Source organism: Ptychodera flava, chromosome 12 (genome assembly GCF_041260155.1).
Source record: "Ptychodera flava strain L36383 chromosome 12, AS_Pfla_20210202, whole genome shotgun sequence".
Lineage (NCBI taxonomy): Eukaryota > Metazoa > Hemichordata > Enteropneusta > Ptychoderidae > Ptychodera > Ptychodera flava.
The window spans coordinates 9,597,703-9,617,035 of record NC_091939.1 but is presented as its reverse complement, the minus strand read 5'-3'; the positions used below and the strand labels follow the sequence as shown (position 1 = coordinate 9,617,035).

The 19,333-nt window shown below is 37.7% G+C and overlaps 1 protein-coding gene across 1 annotated transcript in view; it reads left to right on the top strand.

Moving 5' to 3' along the window:
* The window catches only part of LOC139144921 (mitogen-activated protein kinase 1-like), a 53,668-nt gene extending 34,484 nt beyond the window's left edge, over positions 1–19,184 (top strand). Inside the window, exons 5-9 of the mRNA XM_070715753.1 lie at positions 241–445; positions 2,481–2,639; positions 13,255–13,364; positions 14,477–14,582; positions 15,626–19,184. Coding sequence (XP_070571854.1) covers positions 241–445; positions 2,481–2,639; positions 13,255–13,364; positions 14,477–14,581 — 579 coding nt within the window. The 3' untranslated portion in view covers position 14,582; positions 15,626–19,184. The remainder of the gene's footprint in view (positions 1–240; positions 446–2,480; positions 2,640–13,254; positions 13,365–14,476; positions 14,583–15,625) is intronic.
* The last annotated feature ends 149 nt before the right edge of the window (positions 19,185–19,333 follow it).

Sequence of the window (19,333 nt, the reverse complement as noted above, 5' to 3'; positions counted from 1 at the left end):
GCATCGTGTCTGTTTTCTTGAGTGGATTGGAAATCCCTCTGAACCTGAGAAGTAGTCATTACCGGACCACAAACTCCCAAACCAGAAATTGAATCATAGCAAGGGCAAATAAACTGAGAGGGTTGAAGAAATCATCACAAATCAACATGTGGAGATTTCAAAGAGTGAACAATTTTGCAAAAACTGTTACTTATTGGTACTGATGCGGCTCTTTTTTCCATTTGCATTATATTTTCACAGATATGTGACTTTGGTCTTGCAAGAATAGCGGATCCCAACCATGACCACACTGGTTTTCTCACAGAGTATGTAGCAACCAGGTGGTACCGAGCACCGGAGATCATGTTGAATTCCAAAGGCTACACCAAGTCCATCGACATCTGGTCCGTTGGCTGCATCCTTGCCGAGATGCTTTCCAACAAGCCAATTTTCCCAGGAAAGCACTGTATCCTTGGTCTTTGCTGTGAGACTTGTTGCATTACTTTGTGTATGTGTTGATGTGAATGTTTAATGTATTCTAGTATGTGTTGGTTGTTGCATATGTATGTATGTTTGAATTATACTGTTTGTGTATATGTCTAGTTTGTAGGGGTATTAGCTTTAAAGTTTGTGGTAACATCCACCGTAGTCAATAGCAACAGTGCTGTTTTTGGTCAGGTGTTCGCTTGTCCTTGCTTTAATGGATGCTTTGGCCTCGTGCCAAACATCTCGGTCTTCTATAGAACTGCATGGAATAAGTTGTCTGATTGTGTCAGGGTGTGGTCTGTCCACGTACCGGGGTAGATTTCCTGAGAATTGATGGATTAGGAAAGCATAAAAAAGAGGAAACAAAAAAAAAATGTAGGCAGTTGTCCACCCTGCTCATCCTCTAAAATAATGGCGAAAGAATTAATTTTAAGATCCTCTGGCAATGAACAGTTCACTTTAATCTATTGTTTTGTAAGCATCGGTGGGATACTGAGTTTATGGCTTTTAGAAAGAAGCATTTCCATGATATTACTGTAACCTAAGAACGTTATCGACGTGAGTTTTAGAATGATCATGAAGTATTTTACGTTGTGTCGCACAACTATCATTGCCCCGTTGCATTGGATTAAACATCAAAGAAAAAATCCAGAAATCCAGAATTTTTCTCCAGGTGCATCAACATCTCTTGCGTATCTTTACATGCTTGGCATTATGCTATCATGTTTTGACGTGATGGCCTTTACACAGTTAACCTTATTCTTCGTAAGCTGTTTTCCCATTGCACGGAAAGCAGAATGATAGATAGATTAATCTTGTGTGATTACTGAAAGGAATCATCAGTTTGTAATTTATTTGTAACCCTGTATTTGTGTCCTGTTATCACCATGGTAGCCTGTTACGATAGTCCATGCCTCAAAACTGAAAGACTTAAACTTTTGCTCAAACTTCTCTCTGCAGAGTTTCAACCGTTCTCTTTCAAAATTAAGGATAAAAATGGGGAAAGAGTGGAGGAGGTGTCACCATGCAAGTGTTGGTACTAGTGACACAAATTACCTAATGTTGAACAATATTTGAGATTCAAAATGGCTGCCATCCCTGTATTAATTATCTCTATGGGGAAAATTAAATTTCTTATTTTCACAAAACTAAGCCGGTCAAAACTTTATTTACTCAATAACATTCAAAAGTAGTCCTCACAGGTGGTAGACCAAAAGATATTGTAAAAGTTTTAGCGTCCAAATATCTGTTCCTGATGCGTGTTCTACCTTAATACAATGATTTGCAATTTCACTGGCACGACTGTTTCATCAGACTTCCTGCAAGGAAATACTTAGGTCAACGTGCATCAATTCAGAAGGTTATATCTGATTTGTACATAATCATTATTTACAACAAGTTAAGGAGTCTGAAACCAAGGCTAATATACAACTGATTGGCTGTTTGGCAGTGGATCAATAATGACAATGAAATTCAGCCAACCTGTACACTGCGGGATATACTTCAGATTACTTTTTCAAAACGTTCAGCAATACAGTGATATTAGGGTTGCTTTCAGTGTAATAACTTATCAAAACAATGATGCACATTTGAGTCGGAAACGTTGAAGTTCTATCCTTGGTGTCACTTAGTGCCCATCAATGTCATTCAAACTAAAAAATAATATCACTTAATAGCATCGGAAATGGATCATGTGTGAATGTCATCCAAAATGGGTTTTCAAAATCATGATCAGATACAGCTTATATAGTTTTAATGGAAACTGGAGTGATGGGTTTCTGTCTGGCGTCTGTGTCTGTGTGGGTCTACATGTCCTAATGTATGCATAAAATGCATCGCGTCCTAAAATCTATGTAATGTTTCTGCCATTATACGGAACCAGTCAGATTTGATTCACGTGTTGAAAAAAGAAAACTTTTATTTCATCAGGAAGCCTCCTTGATTCCATGAAAAAGTATTTTTTTTTAATCTCTAGCATTGTTATTTGATGTTTCCTTGACTGGCACACCTCATAGATCTGGATCAGTTGAATCACATCCTGAGTGTGCTGGGTTCTCCAACTGCCGAAGATCTCACATGTATAATCAATGACAAGGCCCGGGGCTACCTACAGTCTTTGCCGCTCAAACCCAAAGTACCCTGGACCAGACTGTACCCAAGGGCTGACCCCAAAGGTAAGAGACACAGGGATATAGGGAATCTTCGGCCCAGTGGGAGTTTGTTGGTGTCAACGCTGTAATGAATATTTTCAGACCTTACTTCCACTGTCACCCAAATCCTCTCCAAGTTTATGGTTGTAGACTTTCCTCTTTCCCTCTGCCTAGTGAGATGCCAAACTTTGGTAGCAATTTGTTGCAATTGTAGGAATAGCTTATATTTTTATCAACAGCTTCATTTTACATATCCTAGTTTATGGATTATGAGAACTGATCATAAAATTTGACAAGTAAATTAAGAGCACATATCTACTATGACTGGACATCTCCACTTCATTGAAAAAAAATTCATCAAACAAACTTGTAGGACAGTAAATTTAGATAACCTTCAACCAAACAGGTTACAACACAATTCATGAGAAAAACTTTTTCTTGGAAATTCTTCATTTGTATGATTTAGCAAAGTGGACAGACAAGGACAGCCTACAGTGAAAGTGTTAAGTGTGCGTGCTGCACTAGAATTGTATGTGTCACTGAAAATGTGTGTTTACCTAAGGCTATTCAGATACTTCATAATTGCATATTTAACCCTTTGAGCACCAAAGTTGATTTTTGTCACCTTTATGAAATATAGCCCTGTCAATTTTTTTGAGATTTTTGCCAAAATTTTGATAGAAATCTGTCGCCAATGAAATGTGATATCCGTGTGGTCCAAACTTATCATATAAAAATTACAGAAAAATTCATAAAAATTGGTAAAATGTTGCGTTAAATTTTTTTTTGATGGGAAAAAATTACAGTACTCAAAGGGTTAAATGAAGTGTTTACCCTGAACTAGACAGAAGTCACTAAAGTAAACTGCCTAATAAGTGGATTTAGAACTAGAAAATAGCACAGGTATTTCTGTGTGTTTTAACTTGACCATAAAGTTTGGAAGATTTTTCTTGTCAGTGTTGGCACTCATGGCAGGTCTAATAAACGTTAGAAAGAACAAGACACAATTTGTGATCAGTATTTTGATAAGAACTATTATACATCTGCTATCTATTGAAATCTTTATCACCAGTTTCATGATGTAAAATGTAATAAATCAGACTGATACAGATTGAAGTTCTTAAGTGCATTTATGTCACTAAGCTGATCTAATCCGGTTATGAGCTCCCTAATATCATATTGCTTTGACCTGTGACTTTCAGTTAGCCAAATCAGGTCAGGTAATGGCCTGTAACTGGAGCCATGACCTCTGACCTCTAGTGAGCCAAATCAGATCAGTTTCTGGCTTGTAATTGTAGCCATGACCTGTAACAATTTTAAGATGTAACTGAACTTCATATAACAGAGTTCGTTCAAAACGCTGTCATGTAGAAAGTTAATATGAAATGCATGTGTCTATTTTGCTTATTGAAGATCGTCTCAGCCGGAGTTCCTTTGAAGAAAGAAAATTTTGAAAAATGAAATGCTATTCTTTTTGCACTGTCTGCAATTTTGATTGTTTGTGTTCATGAATTTTGACAGATATATCCACTGGTATCGTGACGGATATATTTTGTAAAACAAGATAGATTACAAAATATTAGATTGTCACTCTGAAAGATTGTAAATTGAGGTATCAACTACCTTTAAATTAGTTCTCTCCCTGTGTATGGTGAACAAAACACAGACTTCTCACCGTGGTAATTTTCACAGGCTGGTGATATAAAGCCAGTGCTATCATTAAAACCTTTCAGAACAGTTAGCGCATAAATTAAGGAAATGAAATCAGAGAAAGTTGGCTGACAATTTTAAACTACTTTTGCCAGCCCTTAGGATGTCATACAGTTGGTGTTTGAAAATCATGAATTGGTATATACACTATGTAAGGCCTAGTGTGTACATGACCAAGGATAAAATTAAAGATAAAAGTTTATTATAATTAGAAAGGTTTATTGGTTTAAACTAATACCATATTGACCAATGCGTGATAAAGGATTAGATATGGTCAAATACAAAATACAGGGAGTGGCTAATATTATTTTACTTTCGATGTATTTCTCAGGATTGCTATTTTGTAAATCTCAGTTTCCTTTTCTATGTTCCAGAAATCAATTTCAAATGCTTGGTGTGCAACTTGCCAACACAATCTGTATGTATGTCAGCTATAGTGTAAATGTTGTCAACTGAATTTTAGTGTTGACTAGAATTCTTTCGTTGACGTACGCATCATGAATGGTGCACAGTGCATTGTGTGAGCAACGCTAGTGCTCTGCATTTCGACATTCTTCGGTTTGAAGCAGAAGAAAGTGAATGTATTTTGTAGAACAAACGTAATGAAAATATCTTCAAAGGTTACGGCGACCATCCCTGGAAGCATAGCAGGAACAACTCCAAAAAGTGATTAATTTCCATTTAACGTCCCCTACATTGAATGAAATTGCAGTGTTTCTGAAGAGCAGGTTGAGCAAACTTTGCCATTTAGAGGGATGACTTCCCACACAGAATGACTTAGTGATGGCTTGTTGAATCAGCCTCATCTATAAGATGGTTGATTTTATTCAGTGATCTAATTATTGCCGCAGTGTTTGGGACATTCAATCTGATTTCCAAATGTCACAGCACTTCCTGCAAAAAAACGTTATCTGATAGATGTTCAGTTTGCCAACCCCCAGGAGGCGGGAGAGGCTTTGTTGGAACTTTTTTGCTTGAGAAGATAAAAGAATTCATAAATATCAATTGACTGAGCGAGGCAAACTTTTTGATGAAGAAGAATGGCTGCAGCTTTGATGATTGACTCTCCAACCTCTGCGTCCCCTGTTTCTGTGTGCATCGGCCCAAAGTTGCAATTCGCAACAATGGGGTAAAACCAACTTTACAGTGTTGACAGGGTGAAAGTTTTCTATGACATCACAATCGTCCTTGAATTGTTCCTTGCTGAACAAAATTTGTTCAGCTCTTTGACAGTTATTTCAAATTTCTCTGTATTTCTGTAAAGCAATTGTTCTGTCATCTTCCTTTCTTAAAAAAAGGCGTTTCTGTCGCAGTGTTTGCAATAACATGTAATATCTGTCTTCAGTCAATCTTTTGAAATAGCAATTTCTTGCTGTAAATGAAGTACAGTTGATATTTTTAATTTTCCGTCAAATGTAAGAAAGTGTAATACTCTTTCTGTTTTCATCCACTATTCATGCTAGTTCTTTGAGTAATGTGTCATTGATAAGTACAATTTCATGGAAATTCTCTCCCCAGCTGTTTCCTCTATTGCTGCCACCCCCACCCATCATACGATAATACTCTGAGCCCTCTGTGGAAGGCACATAGGTTATGCATGTATTTGGTTTTAAATATGTATAGCATTTATTACAAAGGGTAAGATAGTTTGCTTTTAAACATGTGTTAAGAGTCACATGTCCAGCTTTCTATATGAATATTTGATGCAGTTTTGCAGAACGTACAAAAAACCAACTATAATTTTAAAAAAATGAAATTGTCGGCTACAGTCAATGCAGTGTATGCAATCCAAAATGAAGCGACAAACTCCTAATCTTTGTCAATGATATTTATCGGAGAAATTAAAAATCAAGCATCTTGTTTGTGGGGAAAAACTTTGCTTTAGAAAATCTACAATTTGCTGGTCAAGACTACGCATACACTTCTGTTTATGTTGTGTGATGTACAGAGTATGTTTTTTGAAGGGCGGATGTTTCGTAAGAGGTTGATAAAAGGTTTTGGGGATGAACGAGTCGTGTGTGGGAGAAACTAGACAGGTGAGAAGGAGATAATGTAGGATTAATCGAAGTGTTGTTTTTGAAATAATCCTTTGCAGTAAAGCTCTCTCTGAAATGCCACTTCGATGTTAGAGTGCAGAGTCCGAGAAATTCAAGAACACCCAGTACTTGGTACAATTTTGTAGATGATTTGTGAATTTAGGAAGTTTCAATTGGTTGCAATTGGAAACAGAAAATGAGAATGTGGCGCTGATTTCATGAAAGTCATATTTTGTCATGGAAGCCCAGGCAAATCGTATCTCTCATCTCATTGTGCCGTTTGATTTCAATTACATTGCGCAGGTTAACACAGTGTCATGTAGGTCATTTACCCCACACTCATCATGACCTGAGTTCAATCAGTCTAGAACATTCCCAAGGTCACTGCCCTTGATGACCTCACAACCTTGAATTCAATTAGTCATGTTTGGAATGTTCTGGAAAGTTGATTAGTTGTGTAAGGGAGATAATTTTAGAACAGTAATTAGCATGTCAATAAAAGTTCTAGATTGTTCTTACATGCCTTTATAAAAGGGACGTGCACAGCTTCCAGTCAGACTTTTGGGATCGTGTCTCTTGTGTGTTACTAAACTCCAGCAGTAGTCATTCTCAAGACTTTTCAAGACCTTCACTGTCAACGCTGGATTTATACTGTGGTCTTTGTGCAGTTTCAAGCCTGCAAGCCAAAGGACTGTTCATTCATCCGACTGACTGTTACAACTCTGAGACTGGAGCTCTGCCGTCCCAGCTGAGATAAGTAGTCTGTACACTTTTAAAGCTTGTACTCTGTCCCTAACTTAGCAATTAGTTTTGTTTTCGTAATAAATTTTGTTTAAACGGAAACTGCTGAGTTCACCCTTTTGTTCGTTTTCTCTGCACGTAACAAATTGGGGGCTCGTCCGGGACGAATATTTTGAGCCGTTTGACAACATTTTGACAGCCTTTTCAAAACTACTGTATACTGTGAACTCAGCGAAATTTATCATGGCGGAATTTAAACCAGAGGAAATGGATGACCTTGATCAGGACACATTTGATTCCCTCAGAAAAGATGACCTCATAGCACTGGCCAATTTCCTTAAAGTAGAAGTCAAAAGATCTATGCGCAAGAGGGAAATACAGTACCGTATTGCCAAACATCTAGTTGATTTAGGCCAATTTGAGGAACCACCCTGAAAGATTATGAGCCCGAGTCTACCTCTGAACTCAGAAAATTAGAATTAGAATTGCAGACAAATTTGGAGATCAAGAAACTAGAATTACAATGGAAAAGAGAGACAGGCATTAGAAAAAGAAAAAATACAAATGCAATTAGAAATGGAAGAAAGACAGAGAGAGAAAGATAGGCAGGAAAGATTAGAAATAAACGTTTAGAGCTTGGACAGTCAGGAAAATTCTTCCCTTCAGACAAGTTTGACATCACTAAGCATTTCAGGTTAGTTCCCCCTTTCCAAGAAAAGGATGTTGACAAAATATTTCTCCATTTTGAGAAAAATTGCTCAGAGTCTGAATTGGCCTAAGGAGTCCTGGTCTATGCTTTTGCAGAGTGCTTTGGTGGGTAAAGCCAGAGAAATTTACATTCAGTTGTCAGTAGAGCAGGCTTCAATTATGATTCTGTGAAGGAATTAATTCTCAAGGGTTATGAGTTGGTGCCTGAAGCGTACCGTCAGAAATTTAGGGATTGTGAGAAGGCGAAAGACCAAACTTATGTTGAATTTGCTCGAACAAAAGAACAACTGTTTGATCGCTGGTGTTCTTCTGAAAAGGTCAGTCAGAATTATGACAAATTACGACAACTTGTTTTGATTGAGGAATTTAAAAGGTGCATCCGGAGTGACATCAAGACGTTTATCAATGAACAAAAGGCAGATACATTAGAGGTTGCTGCACGTTTGGCCGATGATTATTCATTGACCCACAAATCTTCATTTCTCAGCAAACCATCCCAGTCCTTTTCATACAGAAACAATGCAGGTAAATTAACTCCTCCTTTCATCCAAGAATTTTTCAAAGGACAGTAGAAAATCAAATGACAACAGTTCACAGAGTTCAAGTAACACTCCCACATCATCAGATCCCAAGTCTCAATCTCCTTCTGACAAACAGTTCGGTACACTTTCTTGTAATTATTGTAAGAAAGACGGCCATTTAATGTCAGAGTGTTTCAAATTGAAAAGAAAACGTGAAGGTCAAAGTGGTCAAAGTGGATCTAAGCCAACCGGCTTTATTTCTTCATCAACTCAATTAGAGTCTAATAATGTGTGCAACACATTTTCTGAGGTTAAACCCCTCTTATCCCCAATTAATGAGGTCAAGGTCAATTCTTCTCAAGATAGCATTATGGGTATTTTCGAACCATTTATTCACGATGGTTTATATCACTTTCTAGTGATTTCTCTTCCGCTACCCCTGTCAAAATTTTAAGAGATACCGGGGCTTCCCAGTCTCTTTTGTTGGCAGATACCCTGCCGTTTTCTGAAAAGTCATTTTCAGGTTCTAAAGTTCTTATTAAGGGGGTAGATTGCAATGACTACATTCCTGTTCCTCTCCATAATGTCTATTTGTCTTCGGACTTTGTTTCTGGACCTGTGGCTTTAGGTATTAGGCCTTTTTTGCCTTTTGAAGGGATTCACCTTCTTCTTGGAAACGACCTTGCTGGGGACAAGGTCATTACTAATCCACTTGTGACTGATAATCCTAGTTTAGATCAGGATCCAGAGCCAATGAACAAGAGATACCCGATTTATTTCCTTCATGTGCTATTACTCGAGCCATGTCAAAGAAAACTTCCGAGAATCAAAATACTCTCAAAATAATGTCACAGATGTTGACTTAAATGACACCTTTCTCAGTCAGGTGTTTGACACGGATCATTCCGTTATCCCTCGTGGATTTGAAACTTCCAGTAAAACTTCTGCTGACCAAAGTCAGACATTTTCTAGATCAAATCTCATTGCAGAACAACACAAAGACCCAGATATTTTGTCTTTGTTTGACAGGGTAGATGATGAAGGTAAAACTTCAGATAGCTCTGTTTCCTATTATACAAAATCTGGTATTCTCATGCGTAAATGGAGACCTCCAGATGTTTTGGTTGATGACGATTGGGCTATAAAACATCAAATTGTGGTTCCAAAGCCCTACCGTGCTGAAATATTGCGCCTGGCCCATGAAACTCCCTGGGCTGGTCACTTAGGAGTCAGGAAAACTTATCATAAAATTCTCAGTCACTTTTATTGGCCTAATCTCAGGCAGGATGTAGCACATTTCTGTAAAACTTGTCACACATGTCAAATGGTAGGAAAGCCAAATCAGTAGGAAGCCAATACCATTCCAAAGGCCCCTTTACAGCCAATTCCTGCATTTCAAGAACCATTTAGTAGGATACTAATAGACTGTGTTGGGCCCTACCAAAAACAAGATCAGGAAATGAGTACATGTTGACAATTATGTGTACATCAACTCGGTTCCCAGAAGCCATACCACTGAGAAACATAAAGACAAAGACTATAGTGAGAGCTTTAGTCAAATTTTTCACTTTATTTGGCCTCCCTAAATGTGTCCAGTCCGATCAAGGCTCCAACTTTATGTCTGGAATTTTTCAACAAGTAAGGATCAGCTAGGCATTAACAGTATAGGTCATCCGCCTATCATCCAGAAAGTCAGGGTGCTCTTGAGCGATTTCATCAAACTTTGAAAAACATGATTAGGACCTACTGTTTTGACACAGAGAAGCAGTGGGATGAAGGAATTCATTTTCTGCTCTTGCTGTTAGAGAGTCAATTCAAGAGTCTCTTGGTTTTAGCCCATTTGAGCTTGTATTTGGACATACAGTCCGTGGCCCACTTAAGCTCGTTAAAGAGAAATTCCTATCAGACGATGATGATTGTCTGAATATTTTGCAATATGTGTCAGATTTTCGTACAAAACTCTCTAAAGCATGTGAATTAGCCAGAGAAAATCTTGAGTCATCTCAGCAGTCAATGAAAACCAATATGATAAAACACCTCAAAACGGAAGTTTGAACCAGGTCAAAAAGTTCTTGTTCTACTTCCAATTCCTGGCAAACCACTCCATGCTCGTTACTTTGGGCCATACCTAATTGATAAGAAATTGAGTGATTTAAATACATCATAATAAACACCTGACAGGCGAAAACAAAAACAGCTATGTCACATAATATGCTTAAGCCATATTTGGATAGGGATAATCCTACTAAAACAAAGCTGTCAGTACAGTCAGTTCTGGCCATTATGAAGATAGTGATACTGAAACTGACTTGAGTGAAAATACTCTAAACTCAAAGCTGGGCTCGGTCAAGCTTCAGAACTCAGAAATCCTGGAGAAGCTGGAGTCTACAAAGTTGGCACACCTCCAGCCAGAACACCAACAACAGCTGAAAGAACCAATCCATGAACATTTGTTCCAAGATGTTCCAACGAGGACAAACATCATCTACCACAACGAAGATGTCTGCGACAGTAATCCAGTGGAACAACATCCAGACGGACTGAATCCTGCGAAAGCGAATATCTCCAGGAGGAAGCCAAGTATTTGCCGAACAATGACTTTATCGAACTCAGTAAAAATAACGGACTTTGCCGTGCATACTTTATGCCAAATTCAGTGCATTCAAGTTTTCCAACAACAAATTGCAAGAAGATAGTCATGGGACATCCTGTTTGCTACTTTTCACGCAAATTTAACAAATCTCAGAGAAACTACTCTACAATTGAAAAAGAGTGTTTATTTTGATATTAGCTTTACAGCATTTTGAAGTTTATGTTACTTCTTCAAATCAGCCAATAGTGGTTTATATTGATCACAACCCTCTTGTTTTTCTGCAGAAATTTAAAGGCAAAAATCAGAGATTGCTAAGATGGAGTTTAATGTTACAGGAGTTTAATCTAGACATTAGACATATCAAAGGCAGAGACAATTTAATTGCAGACTGTCTCTCTCGTATTTAGAGTTTATTGTTGTTCACTTTCAAGAAACTTTACTTTAGAGTAAAACAAAATTTGAGTACTTAAATCCTTTTCAAGATTACATTTGTAAAAGAAAGATTTTTCTTTGAAAAATTTTCTTTTTTTGAAGAGGGGGTGTGTATGTAGGTCATTTACCCCACACTCATCATGACCTGAGTTCAATCAGTCTAGAACATTCCCAAGGTCACTGCCCTTGATGACCTCACAACCTTGAATTCAATTAGTCATGTTTGGAATGTTCTGGAAAGTTGATTAGTTGTGTAAGGGAGATAATTTTAGAACAGTAATTAGCATGTCAATAAAAGGTTCTAGATTGTTCTTACATGCCTTTATAAAAGGGACGTGCACAGCTTCCAGTCAGACTTTTGGGATCGTGTCTCTTGTGTGTTACTAAACTCCAGCAGTAGTCATTCTCAAGACTTTTCAAGACCTTCACTGTCAACGCTGGATTATACTGTGGTCTTTGTGCAGTTTCAAGCCTGCAAGCCAAAGGACTGTCATTCATCCGACTGACTGTTACAACTCTGAGACTGGAGCTCTGCCGTCCAGCTGAGATAAGTAGTCTGTACACTTTTAAAGCTTGTACTCTGTCCCTAACTTAGCAATTAGTTTTGTTTTCGTAATAAATTTTGTTTTAAACGGAAACTGCTGAGTTCACCCTTTTGTTCGTTTTCTCTGCACGTAACAACAGCAACCTGCCGTACATATATTCTCTGCCTGCGATGTATTTTATTATGAATTAGATATCTAGGTAAAGGCAGGGAAGGCACGGCATGTGAGAAATTGGGTCCCTGGAACAGCCGCCGGGAGGAGACAGCTGAAAAAGTGGCGGTGCAATTTCTCCGTATTTGATTTCAATGTAGAGACAGGATGCCTGGCGTTCTGACGTGGCATTAGCACGTTGAAATGCGTCAGTGATCTCATTGTTGGTTTAGGTGAACTCATACAATATAGAAGCAGAACAATACAAAGTGGAAAATTTGATTTTATCTACCATGAACCACTGGAATATTTGTTCTCCCTTCACTGATGGAATGCTCTCATAGAAATATTGTGTTCTTTTTGTTATGAAATACATAGCTCAGTGTGTTGACAAATGAAAGGAAGTGCTCAGCAGAATTTTGTGTATTTTTTAGGCAGAAACATATTTTTTTTGTATGATATATGAATATTCACTGTTGATTATCTCATCAGACTTGCAACCTTACGAGATATTCATCTATACAAATTCCATAAATGAACAATAACATGGTTTATATTATGTTTGCCTACACAGTCACTTTAAAAAAATGAAAAATAAATAATAACACAATTCAAGCATAAAACTGGATTAGATATTACAGGTGTACATTTCTCTACCCAGGCCAGTATATCATTGACCTAACTCATCCAGTAAGCTAACCGTCCCCGTGGAATCTCAACCATAGTCCATTGACATGAGATTTAGGGACATGCCTACAGGCTTTAGAATGCAGTAATCCGTTTCACACATGCGTAAGCAAACACGCCAGGTAGAGATTTCAAATGGCATCCTTTGTTTGGGCTAGGTTTCATGTGACGTGGTGCGTGTTAGCTGTGAGTAGATGCAAAGGGACTATCAAACGTATGTCATGCCAGTATTCAAATACATTGTTTGTAGTTTTAGTTTCTGGTTAAGCCGTGTTGTGTACTTTGCCAAAGAAAAGACAGCTGTCATCTTTTTTTTGAACAATTATGATTGAAATGTACAAACCATGCATTAAGCAGATTCATGCATGTAAATCAGGGTCAAAGGTTACTGGGTACACTTCTTGATTTTGATATCTGAGTGAAGGTGGTAAAAAGTTCAACTACATTAGTGATATATTATTTAAATCATCATGTATCTTCTATTAACTTTAGTGTAAATTCTTTTTTCTCTTTCAGCCCAAGATCTGTTAGATAAAATGTTGACCTTCAACCCACACAAGAGGATCACCGTTGAGGAGTCACTTGCTCACCCCTATCTAGAACAATATTATGACCCTGCTGATGAGGTAAGTGTTCACCCCTGCCTAGAACAATAGAATGACCCTGCCGATGAAGTACGTCTCTTCCGGCTATATGGCAAAATTTTGTCCATGCTTTCTGTGAAAAGGAAGTTTCTTCTGTCTGTGTGTACAAGCACATAGCTTTCAAATTGATCACTGATGCTGGGTTTTACTGATAGATTTGCTTGAAAGCAGATCTAGCTGTGCATTGCGATGAAAAGACCGTGTTTCTGTGTTTGCCAAACGTGTACTTCAGGCGGGTTTTTTGTTGTATAACAGCGAGCCTTGGGGGTCAGAGTGACAGGAGAAGTTGTAAAAGGGGTATAGTTACCATTGCTACAGAGTGCATTGATTCTCTGCATGATCACAAAATCTCAAAAGAGCTTGAAGTTTAGAAGATTTGCTTGTGATTCATCTCAGTCCCTAGTTTATTTGTCAAGAAGTCGTGCCATGGTATAAAACAATACATTTACAAACCTTGTCAAGTTGTAAATGTATTCAATCCACACACCTGCATATTTCCCTGAACAAAGAGGCAGTTGTACTGTCAGAAACAACCGTGTTCTATCAAAGTTCAGTTCTGACAGTGGTTGAGTTATGTCTTTGCAGCAATCAGACTGCTTTAATCAATAGTTTAAAGTCCAGTACTGAAAATTTTCTGTCTCATTGTGCTCTGTTTTTTGTTCCAAATCTGGATGAAAAGAATGAAACCCTTATATTATTATTATATTATTAACATTTCTTTAAAAACGCACTAGACATACGTCACAGTGTGCTGTACAGAACACGCAATGGATATGAAAAATTTACAAAATACTTCACGCAAATGGCAGGGATTGATTCAACCCTTGAATCTTCATTTTGGAGTTTTATTGTTTTCACCGTCAACCCAGCTTGTTGTCATCCAGTGCAACCATTTTATCTATGGTAACTGCGGTACATCCTGTTGTTTTTCTGTGTAATAGTTCAACCTATCTGTAGGGTGGGGATGGGTTAGAATTAGCAAGGTAGCTCAAATGACAGATTGTTGCTGCCCTGGCTCAGGGCCAGGCCTCGCTACAGACATGAGGAGCTCTAGTATCTCTGGAATTGTCAATGTTTCACCTTTCTTCAAACAGCCTGTCGCAGAGGAACCATTTGACTTTGAGTGTGAGTTAGATGATCTGCCCAAGGAGAAGCTTAAGGAGATGATATTCAACGAAACCATGTGTTTTAAAGGCTAAGGTAAGTAAGTGCACGTGGGCTCGATTTCCCATTAAAAGCAGAGTGGGCACTGTCAAGTAGCCAAGCATATATCTCCATAAGGGGTGTCAGGATCGTTTGTATTAAAGAGTGAGGGCGCTTTTCAAAGAAAAGCTTTCTTAGCTGGTCTTCGTAGGCAAATAAGATTTGTATCTTTTTTTAGTCGACAAATATTTTGGACAGGGATCGTATCAGATGCACATACATTGTGAATCCTGTCCTCATGGACATTGCAGTTACAACACTTTTCTATAATACTCTAGATCTTCCAAGCTGACATTAATAGGTTGAATAGAGTTGTACCTTTCTGTAGAGGACACAAGCCGTTTTCAGTGTTAATGCCTGTGAAAAAAGACAGGCTTCACCTGTATTGTCTTGCATGAATTGGCCAAATTTGAAGTCCAGTGGAAACTGTAATCACTACAGACTCGAGATCTCGAAAAATGACTTTCTTTGCATGAGACATTAGAGGGTTCGGAAAAGTACCTCAGAGGTACTTTTTAGCTCATATTTGGTATGTATATAAATACCAAAAAGAGCTTATATGGTGAGTTGTTGGCATCTGTATGGCTGTATGTATGTATGTGCATATGTATGTATGTATGTATGTATGTGTGTATGTATGTGCGGATGTATGTCCGTCACACTCAAAAACTCCCAAACATCCACACCTACCATCTTAGTATTTTTCACATTGATTCCCAAAGAAGACTCACAGGGTACTGGTCAATAATGTTTAAATGATCAATCATTTTCAATATATTATGTAGGGTAAAAAAATTTGTATTAACACTGCTGAAGTTGAGTGAATTCAAACTTCTGCATGTTTGGTAAATAAAGAGACTTCACATCCATTGATGGACTGAAACTTCCAACCCTACATGTGGGCAAGTGCGTTTCATATCTAAGATATCAGCATGCCTGTCCAGAATAGTGAGACAAGTGATGCCTGTCCAGAATAGTGAGACAAGTGTTATTTGGAGCCTTAGATTTCTAATTCGTTGCCATGTTTTCTCTCTCTGCAGTGTCAACGACATTTTTGATGGTAGAGCATGTAGTTGCTGATGATAGAGAAATCCGAGAAGAAAGCATCGATTCTCTGTTGCTACCAAAAGAAGACAGAGAACTTTCTATAACCCTAGAAGTGATCTTATTTATATTTAGCGAAAAAAAAAGAGAAGAAGAAGAAAGAAAAAACAAACTTTTAGAATAATCAGAAATATATGTACGGTGTAATGTGCTGTATTTACACATATTTTTTGACAAAGTCTTGAATTTCATGAATGCGCAGGAGAGGTGTTTAGTAGAGAGTGAACGCTTGTAATCCAAGTCTGAGCAAAATTGACTTCTATACTCTTGGGATTTCATTTGTTTTGTTATTCGTTCTTAGAGAGTGGAATTGTGAACATAGTGGCGTGTGTATTGTGCCATGTCTTCATCACATTGGCTTTTGCAGGGGAATTTGACTGTTGTCCAGTTGGTGGTTTTGATGTACTGTTGCCAAGTTGCACGGGGGAACGAAGGGTCGGTTCAACAATGGTGCGTGTTCGTGGACAGACCTGTGTGATGCAAGAGGTATCAGTCACTTGAGGGCGCTGTGTATGCTCATGTGAGAAAACTCTCAGTTGATCTCTTGACGTTGCCGTGTGTATTCCTCTCTATGACATGGATAGCATGGCAGTTCTGACCCTGATCATGTTTGTAATTACATTGCCATAAAAAATTATTAATCAAATGTGCCTGCAAAAAAAGTTTAGTGTATAGAGTAGTATGTTTGATGCTGATTGGAAACATTTCCGGGGCTTATTTGTGAAGAATGTAGTGAAGTCGCCCCACATATTTAGTTATATCTGAACTCCGACCCCTATTTGCATAACAAGGGTTGGTATATTGTTAGATAGGTCCAGTATGGCATACTGTAAAAAAAAAGAATTCGTATTTTGTGTGTTCTACATGTAAGGCAGTGTTAAAGCCCATTAGCCGTCTTTTTGCATTTTGTCTACCAACAATAATATCATCCAGTTTTTCCAGAGATGTTTTGAATTCCCCTTATTATTAATCCATACTACACTGTCCTTGAGAATGTCACAGTTTCAATCTGTGGGGACCGATTTGGTTGATTAAATTCAGGTGCTTGTCAGACGTATATATGCACCAGCCATATTTGAGTTGCAACTCAAAAAAAAATATTAAGTTGTTAAAATCCAAGTATGCGTTCATTGGAGTGTCTGTGGTCACAGTTCAATAAGCACTTTTACATAAGTTGCATTTGATTTCAAACCATCTCCTTGAAAAAAATAAATGCAAGAAGATACTGCTAATGGGACTTTCAAGTCATTGTTTGCTTGGAATCGAAATCAGCAAATCAGAGAAATCTCTGGATGCCTCGACTCTGATCATGCAGAGGAATCACAGCAAACAAGAGATGACTAAATCCCCGCTCCGTCTTAATCACGGAGTGGAGAGTGTGTATATGAATGATTTTAAGGCTTTGTCCATCTGAAGAGTGGGCAACAAAAATGACGGCAATGTCATCGACAATTGAATGAAAAATGCATCCATGTACCTGAAATTACTAAAGTCATTTATGATAAGTGTTTTTTACCTCAAGACTTGTTTCAGTGAGCGTGTAAAAATTTCCAAATTTTTTGGACTTGGGAAGGTCTTTTCCATGTATCTGTTGTATGTTTGATTCCATTTCCTAGCCCTCTGTAAACTCCAGAACTTGTATTTTTAGAATGACATTGAAGTGTAGTTTTTGTCTATTGTGAAGTGGGAATATTAATCGATAATGATAGTAATGGAATCAATCAAGTGAATTTAAATTTTGTGCACGTTCTTTGTGCATATAATGTACGAGAATGTAGACATGAGGAAAGCTTCCTGTAAAGTTTTGATAGAAATCCTGAAAGTGAGTACAAGGGTTGAGGTGAGTTGGGCAGAGTTCATTCAAGACTGAGCAGTACTGGGAGTTTCCACGACCAAAGGTATCCTTTGCTCTCTCTATTTCCTTTGTCCAGTGGTCAGTACATGGTCCAATGAGTCACCAGCAGGAAATGATGTTACTTTAGTGTAAAGAGCCCACTGCTGCTTGAACCACAAAGTAATCGAATCGTAATTTTTCAGGGGCAGATTTCCCCCGTTTTTGTTCTAAAGATATCCCTAATGAAATTCCAGTGACGAAACTTTCATAGAAATTGACCATAGAAGCTTCTGCGCAAGATTTTTTCTGAAAAAATTTACACGCTCTCAATTTTTTTGTCCAGGAGTCTTTTTTCTCTTTTCTCAATCTCTGTTCAAAGGAAATGTGGTGACCATGATATCTTTAGCCGTGTTCAGCTCTGGCAAATTAACAAGCAAGAAAATTGCTCTTTTTCCTGAAGGAAAACTTGTGGAAAACAAGTGCAATTTTAGTGTTTCAGTTGATTGAGTCCTGTAAAATTTATCTACTTTCTGAAAAAAAAGAAAAAATCTTGCAAAATGATCACTAATAATAAGCAAGCTTAATGCTGATTTGCTGTAGTATATGTATGTATATTGTAAAATTTTTGATCGGTGTATTTAGTTTGTACCTAGTGAGGTTTGCCTGTGTGCCGAATGTGCAACATGGCGTATGCGCCCCCTAGAGGCCAGATAATAAATATGTTTGTATTAACAAGACAAAATATGTACATTGTTTGTGCAAGCAATGTAATATGGCAAGCCACTCAGATGTGGGTTTTCGACCATGGTCTTTTCATTGTCATTCTACTTGAGACTCGTTTGTGTATTCAATACAATATTACATACATTGTTCCTCAAAATATCTTTTCACACACTGGGGGTCTTTCCCAAGCTGATGAAACTGAAGTTGATCATGGGGAAAGAACGCCAAGATCTGGGTGTCTTGTTCATTTCATAACTCTCTTTTGAAGCAATGAAATCATGGAAGCTTTTTCTTCTCTGTAACAAGAAATGGAAATTTTTGCAAGTTAGCACTTGCTTGGCAACATAACATATAAATTTCTGAAATTAATTTTTTTCGAAGTCTTTCTCATGGGAAATATGAATTTCACTCCAGCTTCTGTGTGTTAAGTAATCTTACCAACAATCACCCATTTTCAGATTTACCACAAGTGGAATTCATTAGCCATCGCTTCCAAAGCACAATGTCTGTGTCACTTAAGCCATTAAACTTGCACAGAAAAACACCTCTGATAGTTATGAAAATGTCGGCTGAGGTTCACAATCCCCCGTTTGTTCTATTACATGGGTCCAACCATACCATTTTAAACCACAGGGTCAAACAATATTTGGTGGCTAAACGGGGGTTAATATCTAGTATGCTTATATAAATGCAAATCTGAGAATCAAAAGAAATGTAGGAATTGCGGTATGTAATACTCTTTTGTAGTTTTTCAAAGAGGAGTTGAATTTTTGACATAACGATAAAAACGCCATGCTTCCAGATTGAAATCTGAAACGGTATTTAATCCAAAATGCTGAATTGCTATTACTGTATGTTTCATAGTTGTTCACATTGACATTCACACACACTGAAGAAAAAAAAGAATAATTGAAATAAACTATTTCATTTTTATCAAATGTGTAAGTTTTTGTCTCATCAATATATAGTTGTGAGTGAGTGTGTATCGAGAAATTTGCATTCATTCGACACTGCATTATTCATAGTCACATTATTATGTTAGTATCAGGCCAATATAACCCAGCGAGTAAGGGGACTGGATTCACAA